Here is a 12352-nt window from a genome sequence, read left to right as displayed (position 1 = left end):
TTTAAAAAGAGGACGTTTTGATGACGTCGCATGGCGACGTTTCAGTACATTTTTCTTTTTCAGTAAATACTTCATCGGTTGATAAATACTGTGAACGTTTTGTTCACACGTTTTGTGCATATCTAAATAGTTGAAAGATATGCTTAGTATCAATCATAAAAATACAAATTATTTAGTCTCTAGGAAATCTTGTAAGATTTTCGCTGCTAGTTTTGCTAAATAGGTGCAATTTGGGTACTCGGTGCAATTTGGGTACCGTTACGTTAGATACCTCATGTTACGAAGTTTTCGTCAGTCACATGTCCAATGTCCTTGACCTCATTTTCATGGTTCAGTGACCACTTGAAAAAAAAGTTAAGATTTTTTGTAATGTTGAATTCTCTCTTATTATAAGTAATAGGATAACTATATTTGATATGTGCGTACCTTGAAAGGTCCTCATGTCTGTCAGACAGTTTTCACTTGACCTCGACCTCATTTCATGGATCAGTGAACAAGGTTAAGTTTTGGTGGTCAAGTCCATATCTCAGATACTACAAGCAATAGGGGTAGTATATTCGGTGTATGGAAGGACTGTAAGGTGTACATGTCCAACTGGCAGGTGTCATCTGACCTTGACCTCATTTTCATGGTTCAGTGGTTATAGTTAAATTTTTGTGTTTTGGTCTGTTTTTCTCATACTATATGCAATAGGTCTACTATATTTGTTGTATGGAATGATTGTAAGGTGTACCTATCTAGCGGGCAGATGTCATGTCACCTTGACCTCATTTTCATGGTTCAGTGGTCAAAGTGAAGTTTTTGAGTTTTGGTCTTTTTATCTAATACTATATGCCGTAGGTCATCTATATTTGGTGTATGGAAATATTTTATGATCTTTATGTCAGTCGCGCAGGTTTTATTTGACTGTGACCTCATTTTCACGGTTCATTGCACAGTGTTAAGTTTCTGTGTTTTGGTCTATTTTTCTTAAACTATAAGTAATAGGTCAACTATATATGTTGTATAGAAGCATTGTTAGCTGTACATGTCTGCCTGGCATGGTTCATCTGACCTTGACCTCATTTTCAAGGTTCATTGGTCTTTGTTTAGTTATCTTGGTTAATGTTAAGTTTATGTGACAGTTGTATTAAAGCTTAGCTTTATACTTAGGACTATCAACATAATATCAATGATTAGTATAGAAGGCGAGACATTTCAGCGTGTGCACTCTTGTTAAATGTTGAAAGAAATATCTTTTATGTGCAAGACAGTTAATTAATATATTTTTAGCTCACCTGGCCCAAAGGGCCAAGTGAGCTTTTCTCATCACTTTGCGTCCGGCGTCCGTCGTCCGGCGTCCGTCGTCCGTCGTCCGTCGTCCGTCGTCGTCCGGCGTTAGCTTTTACAAAAATCTTCTCCTCTGAAACTACTGGGCCAAATCAAACCAAACTTGGCTACAATCATCATTGGGGTATCTAGTTTAAAAAATGTGTGGCGTGACCCGGTCAACCAACCAAGATGGCCGCCACGGCTAAAAATAGAACATAGGGGTAAAATGCAGTTTTTGGCTTATAACTCAAAAACCAAAGCATTTAGAGCAAATCTGACATGGGGTAAAAATGTTTATCAGGTCAAGATCTATCTGCCCTGAAATTTTCAGATGAATCGGTCAATCGGTTGTTGGGTTGCTGCCCCTGAATTGGTAATTTTGAGGAAATTTTGCTGTTTTTGGTTATTATCTTGAATACTATTATAGATAGAGATAAACTGTAAACAGCAATAATGTTCAGCAAAGTAAGATCTACAAATAAGTCAACATGACCAAAATGGTCAGTTGACCCGTTTAGGAGTTATTGCCCTTTATAGTCAATTTTTAACCATTTTTCGTTAATTAAAGTAATCTTTTACAAAAATCTTCTCCTCTGAAACTACTGGGCCAAATTAATCCAAACTTGTCCACAATCATCTTTGGGGTATCTAGTTTAAAAAATGTGTGGCGTGACCTGGTCAACCAACCAAGATGGCCGCCACGGCTAAAAATAGAACAAAGGGGTAAAATGCAGTTTTTGGCTTATAACTCAAAAACCAAAGCATTTTGAGGAAATCTGACGGGATAAAAATGTTTATCAGGTCAAGATCTATCTGCCCTGAAATTTTCAGATGAATCGGTCAATCGGTTGTTGGGTTGCTGCCCCTGAATTGGTAATTTTGAGGAAATTTTGCTGTTTTTGGTTATTATCTTGAATATTATTATAGATAGAGATAAACTGTAAACAGCAATAATGTTCAGCAAAGTAAGATCTACAAATAAGTCAACATGACCAAAATGGTCAGTTGACCCGTTTAGGAGGTATTGCCCTTTATAGTCAATTTTTAACCATTTTTCGTAAATTAAAGTAATCTTTTACTAAAATCTTCTCCTCTGAAACTACTGGGCCAAATTAATCCAAACTTGATCACAATCATCTTTGGGGTATCTAGTTTACAAAATGTGTGGCGTGACCTGGTCAACCAACCAAGATGGCCTCCACTGCTAAAAATAGAACATAGGGGTAAAATGCAGTTTTTGGCTTATAACTCAAAAACCAAAGCATTTAGAGCAAATCTGACATGGGGTAAAAATGTTTATCAGGTCAAGATCTATCTGCCCTGAAATTTTCAGATGAATCGGTCAATTGGTTGTTGGGTTGCTGCCCCTGAATTGGTAATTTTGAGGAAATTTTGCTGTTTTTGGTTATTATCTTGAATATTATTATAGATAGAGATAAATTGTAAACAGCAATAATGTTCAGCAAAGTAAGATCTACAAATAAGTCAACATGATCAAAATGGTCAGTTGACCCCTTTAGGAGTTATTGCCCTTTATAGTCAATCTTTAACCATTTTTCATAAATCTAAGTAATCTTTTACAAAATCTCCACTGAAACTACTAGGCCACAATCATCTTTGGGGTATCTAGTTTGAAAAATGTGTCCGATGACCTGGCCATTCAACCAAGATGGCCGCCACGGCTAAAAATAGAACATAGGGGTAAAATGCAGTTTTTGGCTTATAACTATGAAACCAAAGCATCTAGAGCAAATCTGACAAGAAGTTAAATTGTTAATCAAGTCAATATCTATCTGCCCTGAATTTTTCAGATGAATTGGACAACTGGTTGTTGGGTTGCTGCCCTCCAATTGGTAATTTTTAAAGAAATTTTGCCGTTTTTGGTTATCTTGAATACTGTTATAGATAGCGATAAACTGTAAACAGCAATAATGTTCAGCAAAGTAAGATCTACAAATAAGTCAACATGACCTAAATGGTCAATTGACCCCTTAAGGAGTTATGGTGTTTATATATCTCAACTTGTACGATTCGCTCGTGTATGTAACAATGTATTAGATTTTAGCGAGAGAAATTTATGTATTACTGAAAAATTATTACACCAGGGTTTTCGATATCACAAACTGGTCAAAACATTTACTAAATTTTATCACCGGTATAAGGAAATAATTCGTAAATATAACTCAACATGCAGACATCTTATACGTTCAGGTATTTCACATCCAAAATTTTATGGAAATATTCTTTATAAAGCACAAAAATGTCAGTATTCTCCTCAGAAACTAACAAAACCTTTAAATAGACTTATTAAAAGGGGATATAGTTACGATACTGTTGTCAGGTCATTAAAGATTGCATATTTTGGATTTAACATTGATTCACTGATAGGGTCTTTGCATCGGAACTAAACACATTTATTTCTAAAAAAACAGTTGTTGGCATGACACGGGTTATGTTCTTCTCATATATTTTATGATAGTATGATACTAAACCCCTAACGGGAGGGATTGTACCTGATATTCATATGATGAAGACATAATCTTTCAATCAGTTTAATTGAGGTCTGGAGCTGGCATGTCAGTTAACTTCTAGTAGTCTGTTGTTATTTATGTATTATTGTCATTTTATTTATTTTCTTTTGTTACATCTTTTGACATCAGACTCGGACTTCTCTTGAACTGAATTTTAATGTGCGTATTGTTATTCTTTTACTTTTCTACATTGGCTAGAGGTATAGGGGGAGGGTTGAGATCTCATAAACATGTTTAACCCCGCCGCAATTTTGCGCCTGTCCCAAGTCAGGAGCCTCTGGCCTTTGTTAGTCTTGTATGATTTTAAATTTTAGTTTCTTGTGTATAATTCGGAGTTTAGTATGACGTCCATTATCACTGTACTATTATGCATATTTTAGGGGCCAGCTGAAGGACACCTACGGGTGCGGGAATTCTCGCTACATTGAAGACCCATTGGTTGCCTTCGGCTGTTGTTTGCTCTATGGTCGGGTGGTTGTCGCTTTGACATATTCACCATTTCCTTTCTCAATTTTATTGCCCTTTATAGTCAAGTTTTAACAATTTTCATTAATTTGGTAAATTTATGTAAATTTTTACCAAATATAGTTCTCTGTTACTAATGGGCAAAGTTCATTATAGATATAATTGTAAGAAGCAAAATCGTTCAGTAAAGTAAGAACTTCAAACACATCACCATCACCAAAATACAATTTTGTCATGAATCCATTTGTGTCCTTTGTTTAATATGCACATAGACCAAGGTGAGCGACACAGGCTCTTTAGAGCCTCTAGTTTTTTTAATTCAGTTTTTTGTGATTTATATTTTTGTGTCAGGTTCTATTTTTTAAACCTTACATTTTCATTCTATAGTATCTTATTGTGATTTGACACAGTTCAGTGAATTTTCATTGAAATGAAATAGTCTCTATATATTATGTAATTGTCATCTGTCAGTCACATGTTTTAAATGAACAATGGATAAAATATGATTTTAAAAAAAAGATTTTTAAAAGACTACCCCAGATTGAAATTGATTCATAAATATATTTTCATATCACTCACATACCAAAGAGGTCAGTCAATGTATGTAAAATTTTAGAAAAAAAATGTTTTTGTTAACAAAAAAAACCTTACAACAAGAAGAAATAACATCAAAGAGTGTGTAGAATTTCTGAAATGGGAGCTATGTTTGACTACATCAAGAATTGCATCGGAAAAAGACATTTAGTAGATTTATGATAAGTTCCTCCGATGAGAAAAATCCAATGCCAAATCATCAATATTAATACACAACTGTCATTACTAGCAAAATGTTATCAATTCCTAATCTACGGTCATTGAATTAATAGCCGTACATATGGCTGTATGCCAACGAATTTTCACACCATTTACACGACTGGTAATGCACTGTGATGTTTTGGGAATGAAATATTTCCAGCTAGGGATGTCATTGAAGAAGAAAGAGAACTACTATTTGATCTGTGTTTTTCCAGGCTTTTAAGAGAAATCTAAGGGTTGTTCTCTTATTTTATTGCTGTTAGTCATTTTTTTTACTTTGGAAATATGATATATGGAGGTGGAACCTATTTAAATGATTGACAATTTAATTGAGGGAGAGTTTATTAATATGGATTTTCATATCGATTGCAAATTGATTTATCATTAAATGGTATGAGAATGTAGCAAAAAAAATATCTCTGGTAGTTAAAAATACAAATGAATGATGCAAGTATTTCATTCATAATTTAAATTGCAAAAAAATAATTCTGAAACATTAAAATAGACTGGATGATGGTAAAGATAATTGATAAAGATACAAATTTCTATGAAATCCAAGCTGGTTTTCAGTTATTTCAACAAATCTTTAAAATATAAAAAAAAATCTAGGAACCAAAAAACATGTCAATCTCAATTAAATACTGCAGCAATTTCTTAATTGTTGTTATATAAAATGCTTTCATAATAAAGATAAATGTTTGGTGAAGAAGAAGAAAAAAACTTTTTTTTTTTATGTCAAGTAATCTTTTCTCAGCAAAAGCTTGATAATCTGTAAACTCAGACATTATTGCTTGTATTTATTATTGCGATTTTGTCATTTTAGACTAAATTGTTATTTAATTTTTTGTGATATTGAGAAAAATACTGTTTGATTTATATAAAATGTTTCAAAATGTGAGTTGAAATATTGCAATTATAACCCTGTTGCTTTTTTCACAATAACAAAAACATCACAACAATTTGTAATATACAGTTGGATATGTTGGTTGTCTCTTATAAATCAAATCAAATTTCTCTTCTTACGGCCTGGTCTTGAAATAACATTGTTTATTGATGGAAAAGTGTTTTTAATTTGAAAATATGATTATTTTAATTCTTTTAAATGGAAGCAATAAAACTGTGTCATCATAAATTAATTTAAAACGGGTGACTAAATGAATCATTCTCTTGGTCTAATATTTATAAATTCATGTTAAGATCCATTGCATAAATATTTAATAATTATTTTAAAGTGTGATTGTTTTATGTCTGTTTAATTTAATTGCTGTATTTTTGCTCACTAATTCAGAGATTTTCCCACAAGAATCGTAACATATTTGCCAATACAGTCACCGAAAAAAGAAGCATAAACGTGTCAAAATATTCCCAGTGTTTAGCAACAAGTCGTAATCGTCAAAACATTTGGTTGGAACCAAAACTAGCTAGTGTATATGGGACGTGCATTGATAATTGTCAAATTTCATGGTGTGTGAAGTCGTAAATGAAAAACCATTTATGATGATTATCAGATTGTCGGAGGATGAAACATAAAAATATTAAATTACATCCCACCTGGCATAACAGGTAACTTTACCTGTAGGGGTAAACTGTTCACACCTAATTTCATTCTTAATTTTATTATCATCTCAAGTGGTCGACTTTCAAAAAAGGTGTTTTTGAATTAGAAATGTAAATTACGTTTAAACAAATGCATTTTAATCGTTAGTAAATATTAGGTTTAAATGAGGGATAAAGATTGCAACTTTTGTTGATGAATTGTTCTTTTGGATTTGTCTTTTGAAATTATCATAGTTTCTTGAGGAAATTATACAATTGTCTTGTGCCTTAGTCATAAATACGCACGTTTTAGGAGTCTTGAATAAAGTATAGATTTTCTGTTTGAATGATTCATTATAAAGAGGAAAATACAGTTATTTAACAACTTATTTAATTCAGTTTAATTTGATTTATGAGTTAAAATTACTGGTCTTAGCTAAATTTTGTAATAAATTAAAATTAGAAGTTTTATTTCTTTTTTCTGTATTGTTCAAATTCCCAAATATTTAATGGACGTTAAAAAAAAAGAAGAGGGAAACAGATTCTTTCTCATTAATGTCAATTTCCTTATGAATCAGAATGGTTTAATTTGGTGTCATTTTTCTAGAATCCGATGCATAATGTTGTTTAAAAGAATAAATCTGTGAGCTATACTTTACATCTCCTTTACCAATTACTTGTGAAATATCTCAATTTCAGGGACCTTTTAACCAGAAGTTTTTGTCACTAAAAACCACACGTTTCTCATCTTAGTGAAATGAAAGCTACATTTAAGCATAATTTGTATATTATTTGTCTCACTTGTGACTTTTAATACATTTTAAAAAGAAACTATAAAATTGATGTGTTAATTTGTCACCTTATTAAGTTACTGAAGTTACACTGTGACGTGTATAATACAGCGATACTTTCACAGAAATAAAACGGAAAAGTTGAAATATTTGACAGTCTTGCTATGCAATAAAATATTGAAAACTTAAACGGGTCTTATACAAGTCGTAAGTACCTCATACCTCACAGGAAATTAGACAATTGTAGTGTCTTCAAACAGGTGTTTACGACTTGTATACAAATTTGATATGGATGTTAAAACATTACAAGGGTGGTTAAATTTAGTGACCACCCAATATGTACGATATGGTTTTGTTCTGCTTGTTAGGTCAGTCCATTGTCCAGTTCTTCAAACACCTGCATTAAAGGGAATCAATTTTCATGTCATAAAATAAGATTTCTTTGAGAATGATTTTAATATTGAATAAACAGTAATGGGTTAGCAGCTACCTAAAAGTAGCTTGCATTTAGTCAGTAAGTCAAAAGACTTCTAATTTTTTTAAATGTTCAGTTACAAATTTTGTTATTTTTAAATGTCTGTAAGTCGGAATTATACTGTCCTGGGGTTTGAGGTTTAGTGGTCAGTTACATTTTATTTATATTTGTGATTTGGAATTCTCCAGACGTGAGGTTGTTTGGTTGTCTGTAAAAGATGGAGTTAAATTCCAAATAGTGAGAAAAATTTCTGAATTACTGCCCTTTGACTTGAGAAAAAAATCTATAAAATTTTACTTTGAAAAAATGTATAGTTGAGGTTTTTTTTGACTGATTGACTGACTTGGATTAGAGTTTTAGTTTTTAGCAAAAACATTAAATTACTGGAGAGTCCCACCACAGACACAGGATTCTGCTTTTATTTTTAGAAAAATTTGATTAAGAATTGACTTTTAGGATCTTTCATAAAAGTCATTATATAATACTTGAGGACATTTTTTAGTTGATTATTTATTTGCTTATAATTCTGATTAAAATACTTCAAGCATTACAAAAGAGAACAAATAAAAAAAACCATAGGTGCGGTCTACAAAGTTGGAACACCAGAATGAAAGGGGAGATTTAGACTTCCACTTGAAAATAAGTGTATGATAGACAGAAAGTAGTTTTGTGCCATGTCACCTATTGGCCTCTTTCATGATGTTACAGTAAATTCAGAAATTATTGTGATTTTTTTATCATTGTGAAAAATGTGGTGGTTCTAATTCAAGGGTCCAGAAATTGTCATATATTCCAGACTTGTCCTAAACTGAAAGGGTTTGTCCTAAATGAGGAATTGGGATTTAGGACAAACTTTATTAAGAAATAGTTTCGGTCATTTTGTTGAGATCGAGTTTCTAAAAAGCCATTTTGAACTTGTTTTTGTTTTGTTATCGATTTCATGTAATAAAACTGCCACTCTAGTGTAGTGTTATAATCCTGAGGGCCTTATTACTACATGTATATTAAGGCCTCCGTGAAATATTTAAGCTAATGATCCATCATCGCTAATCTCTTTACCTGTGTTTTTAATTCACACCTGGCTATTGATCACAGCTCAGAACTAATATTACAACTGTCTTCATTATTTAATTACTTTTAAGCTAAGACAATTGTCAATTCTGATTTATGTTTAATCAAAACTTAATTATACCCCACGCAACGAAGTTGCGGAGGGTATAATGTTTTTGACCCGTCCGTCAGTCCGTCCGTCAGTCCGTCCGTCAGTCCTGTTTCTTGTCATCGCAACTCCTCTCAAACCACACAACAGAATTTCACGAAACCTTTTCAGATAATAAGGACATACTATGTAGTTGTGCATATCGACAGGAAATTGCGATTCAATTTTTTTTCTAGGAGTTACGCCCCTTTGAACTTATTTACTTTAATGTACTACTGCAACAGTTTGTCATCGCAACTCCTCTCAAACCACACAACAGAATTTCACGAAACCTTTTCAGATAATAAGGACATACTATGTAGTTGTGCATATCGACGGGAAATTGCGATTCAATTTTTTTTCTAGGAGTTACACCCCTTTGAACTTATTTACTTTAATGTACTACTGCAACAGTTTGTCATCGCAACTCCTCTCAAACCACACAACAGAATTTCACGAAACCTTTTCAGATAATAAGGACATACTATGTAGTTGTGCATATCGACGGGAAATTGCGATTCAATTTTTTTTTATAGGAGTTGCGCCCCTTTGAACCTATTTACTTTAATGTACTACTGCAACAGTTTGTCATCGCAACTCCTCTCAAACCACACAACAGAATTTCATGAAACTTTGTAGATAATAAGGACATACTATGTAGATGTGCATATCAACAGGAAATTACGGTTCAATTTTTTTTCTAGGAGTTATGCCCCTTTGAACTTATTTGCTTCAATGTACTTCTGCAACAGTTTGTCATCTCAACTCCTCTGAAAACACACAACAGAATTTCATGAAATTTTATAGATAATAAGGACATACTATGTATATTGACAGGAAATTATTATTCAATATTTTTTCTTATACAATTTTTTTTCTTATACTTATTTATTTTCTCCAATGACAATGTGGGGACGTGGGGTATGTGAGCGTGCTCACTAAGGTTCTTTAATTAAATTTACGTAGAAAAAAAATGTGTTTTTTTCACTACAAACGCACATGCTTTGTTTACTATGTAATATACATGCCTCAAATTCTCTTCCGCAGATTAGACACTAAATCGTAAATTCAAAATGATTTAATGTTAAATAAAGCAAGTGCAACTATAATCATTGATATTCAAACACTATCAAAGGTAAAAAGATAAAGAAGCTGATGATTTCTTGTGGATTTGATAACAATATAATCGAAATAATTTGGACTCACATTTTGAAATTTAATATATGAATTAAATAGGATTTTTCTCAAAATCGCAAAAATTTAAATCACATTGGAGTTGAAAATGACAAATTTTCAATAATAAATGCATGCAATAATTTCAGAATTTACAGTATATGAATTTTGTTTATTTGCTGATCCTTCACAATTAAAACTTGAGAATTTTTATTTCATTAGCCAGAACAATTTTGAATCATTTATAATGACCTTCTTAGTGAAAGTTTTTATATTTTTAGACATAGTTGTAAAAATAAACGTCATATATTCAGTCTAGAAATTTCATGTCTATGATTTCTTTTAATTTTAGGATTTTGATATTGATCCTGATGCTGATGGTGACCAAGTAGACGAACTTTTAGCAGCATGTGTCAAACAAGCTGTCCAATCACAACCTTGATAACAACTAGAATCATAGGGAATTAACCAATCAGAAATAGTGACTCTGAAACATGTGACCAATGAAACTGAAGAGTTTGAAATGACTGGTCATAAAGAATCTAATATCATATGAAAGTTCTTTGGAGAATTGTTATTTTATTTGAGGAGAGACATTTTACCAGTGAACTTGTACCATTTGTTTTCTTCTTTACATTTAATTGCCTACATGAGGCAAATTTTGCTTTTACAGGAAAGAATCTTTTCCAGTCTGAAAGTTTGAAATACACTTCCATATATTTGAATAACCCTTAACGTGTTGGGACACAAATATAACATTATATAATGTAGTGCTATTGAGCAGAAAGTTTGAAATACACTTGCATATATTTGAATAACCCTTAACGTGTTGGGACACAAATATAACATTATATAATGTAGTGCTATTCAGCATCTGTGTGAAAAAGGGCCATTTTACTTTTATTGATAAATTATATGAATATAAATTTCTACAACATGCTTTATCATGTGGAGTGAATCAAATGGTAAAAATAAAATTATTAAAATGCTGAAAAAGGCGCAAGCTAGGGTCGACTGTTTGAGGGCTGCATCGCCAGTCAAGGTCATTAAAAGCTTCCATCATCATCTTCTTAAGACTTATGTGTCCCAGTGCGATCTTGCACAAAAAAGGGGATATTTTTATATCATGAAAAGCAAAGAAATGTACATGTGCTTTATGAATTGGTTAAACTTGAAAGAATTGTTTGAAGTTCAAACTGGGAGAAGGTTTTAAACAAACAAGTCTATGGATTTCATACAAAGGCATTGTGTAAATGTAAACCCACATTATTTCACTAATTCCACTGTTTAGTTAACATTGAACATTTTAATGAGGAAATATATATTTTATCCCTTGTTAAGAGTATCCCATATCCTATATATATCTGTATTACAATTATTTGTCATTTTTAAATAAAATTAATCTGGATTTGTTTTATTAAAAATGCCATTTTCATTTTATCTGAATTTATCTGAACATAAAGTTTCTGTAAAAAGAAGAAAGGAAATGAGAAAAGAAATTGTCAAAATGTTGCATGACATTAGAATCAGAAATTGAGTTGGAATTTTTGTGTAGACATTCCTATTGTCAGTATAGGAACCAGAGAAAATGTGTAAATATATGTATGTCCTTATAAGGCCATACAGGAGTTTATCACCGTCCCCCCATATCACTTACATTGTGTCAATCATTCCTTGTGTTTATCATTATATATAGCATTTACCTCCTGTTTATCCTAAACATGTATGAAATATTTGCGACTGGACATGAAGCATGTCAGTCTTTTTTAGCTCACCTGGCCCGAAGGGCCAAGTGAGCTATTCCCATCACTTTGCGTCCGGCGTCCGTCGTCGTCGTCCGTCGTCCGTCGTCCGGCGTCGTCGTCCGTCGTCGTTAACTTTTACAAAAATCTTCTCCTCTGAAACTACTGGGCCAAATCAAACCAAACTTGGCCACAATCATCATTGGGGTATCTAGTTTAAAAAATGTGTGGCGTGACCCGGTCAACCAACCAAGATGGCCGCCACGGCTAAAAATAGAACATAGGGGTAAAATGCAGTTTTTGGCTTATAACTCAAAAACCAAAGCATTTAGAGA

At 32.5% G+C, this 12352-nt stretch overlaps 1 protein-coding gene across 2 annotated transcripts in view; it reads left to right on the top strand.

The window, feature by feature from the left end:
• LOC143076814 (ATPase MORC2-like) overlaps window positions 1-10852 on the top strand; it is a 57703-nt gene extending 46851 nt beyond the window's left edge. For both annotated transcript variants that reach the window (XM_076252690.1, XM_076252689.1), the window contains one exon: window positions 10628-10852. In XM_076252690.1, the coding sequence (XP_076108805.1) occupies window positions 10628-10717 (90 nt within the window). In that variant the 3' untranslated portion in view covers window positions 10718-10852. The remainder of the gene's footprint in view (window positions 1-10627) is intronic.
• Window positions 10853-12352: the final 1500 nt, after the last annotated feature.

Source organism: Mytilus galloprovincialis, chromosome 5 (assembly GCF_965363235.1).
Source record: "Mytilus galloprovincialis chromosome 5, xbMytGall1.hap1.1, whole genome shotgun sequence".
Lineage (NCBI taxonomy): Eukaryota > Metazoa > Mollusca > Bivalvia > Mytilida > Mytilidae > Mytilus > Mytilus galloprovincialis.
This window is presented reverse-complemented; position numbering and strand designations above follow the sequence as displayed.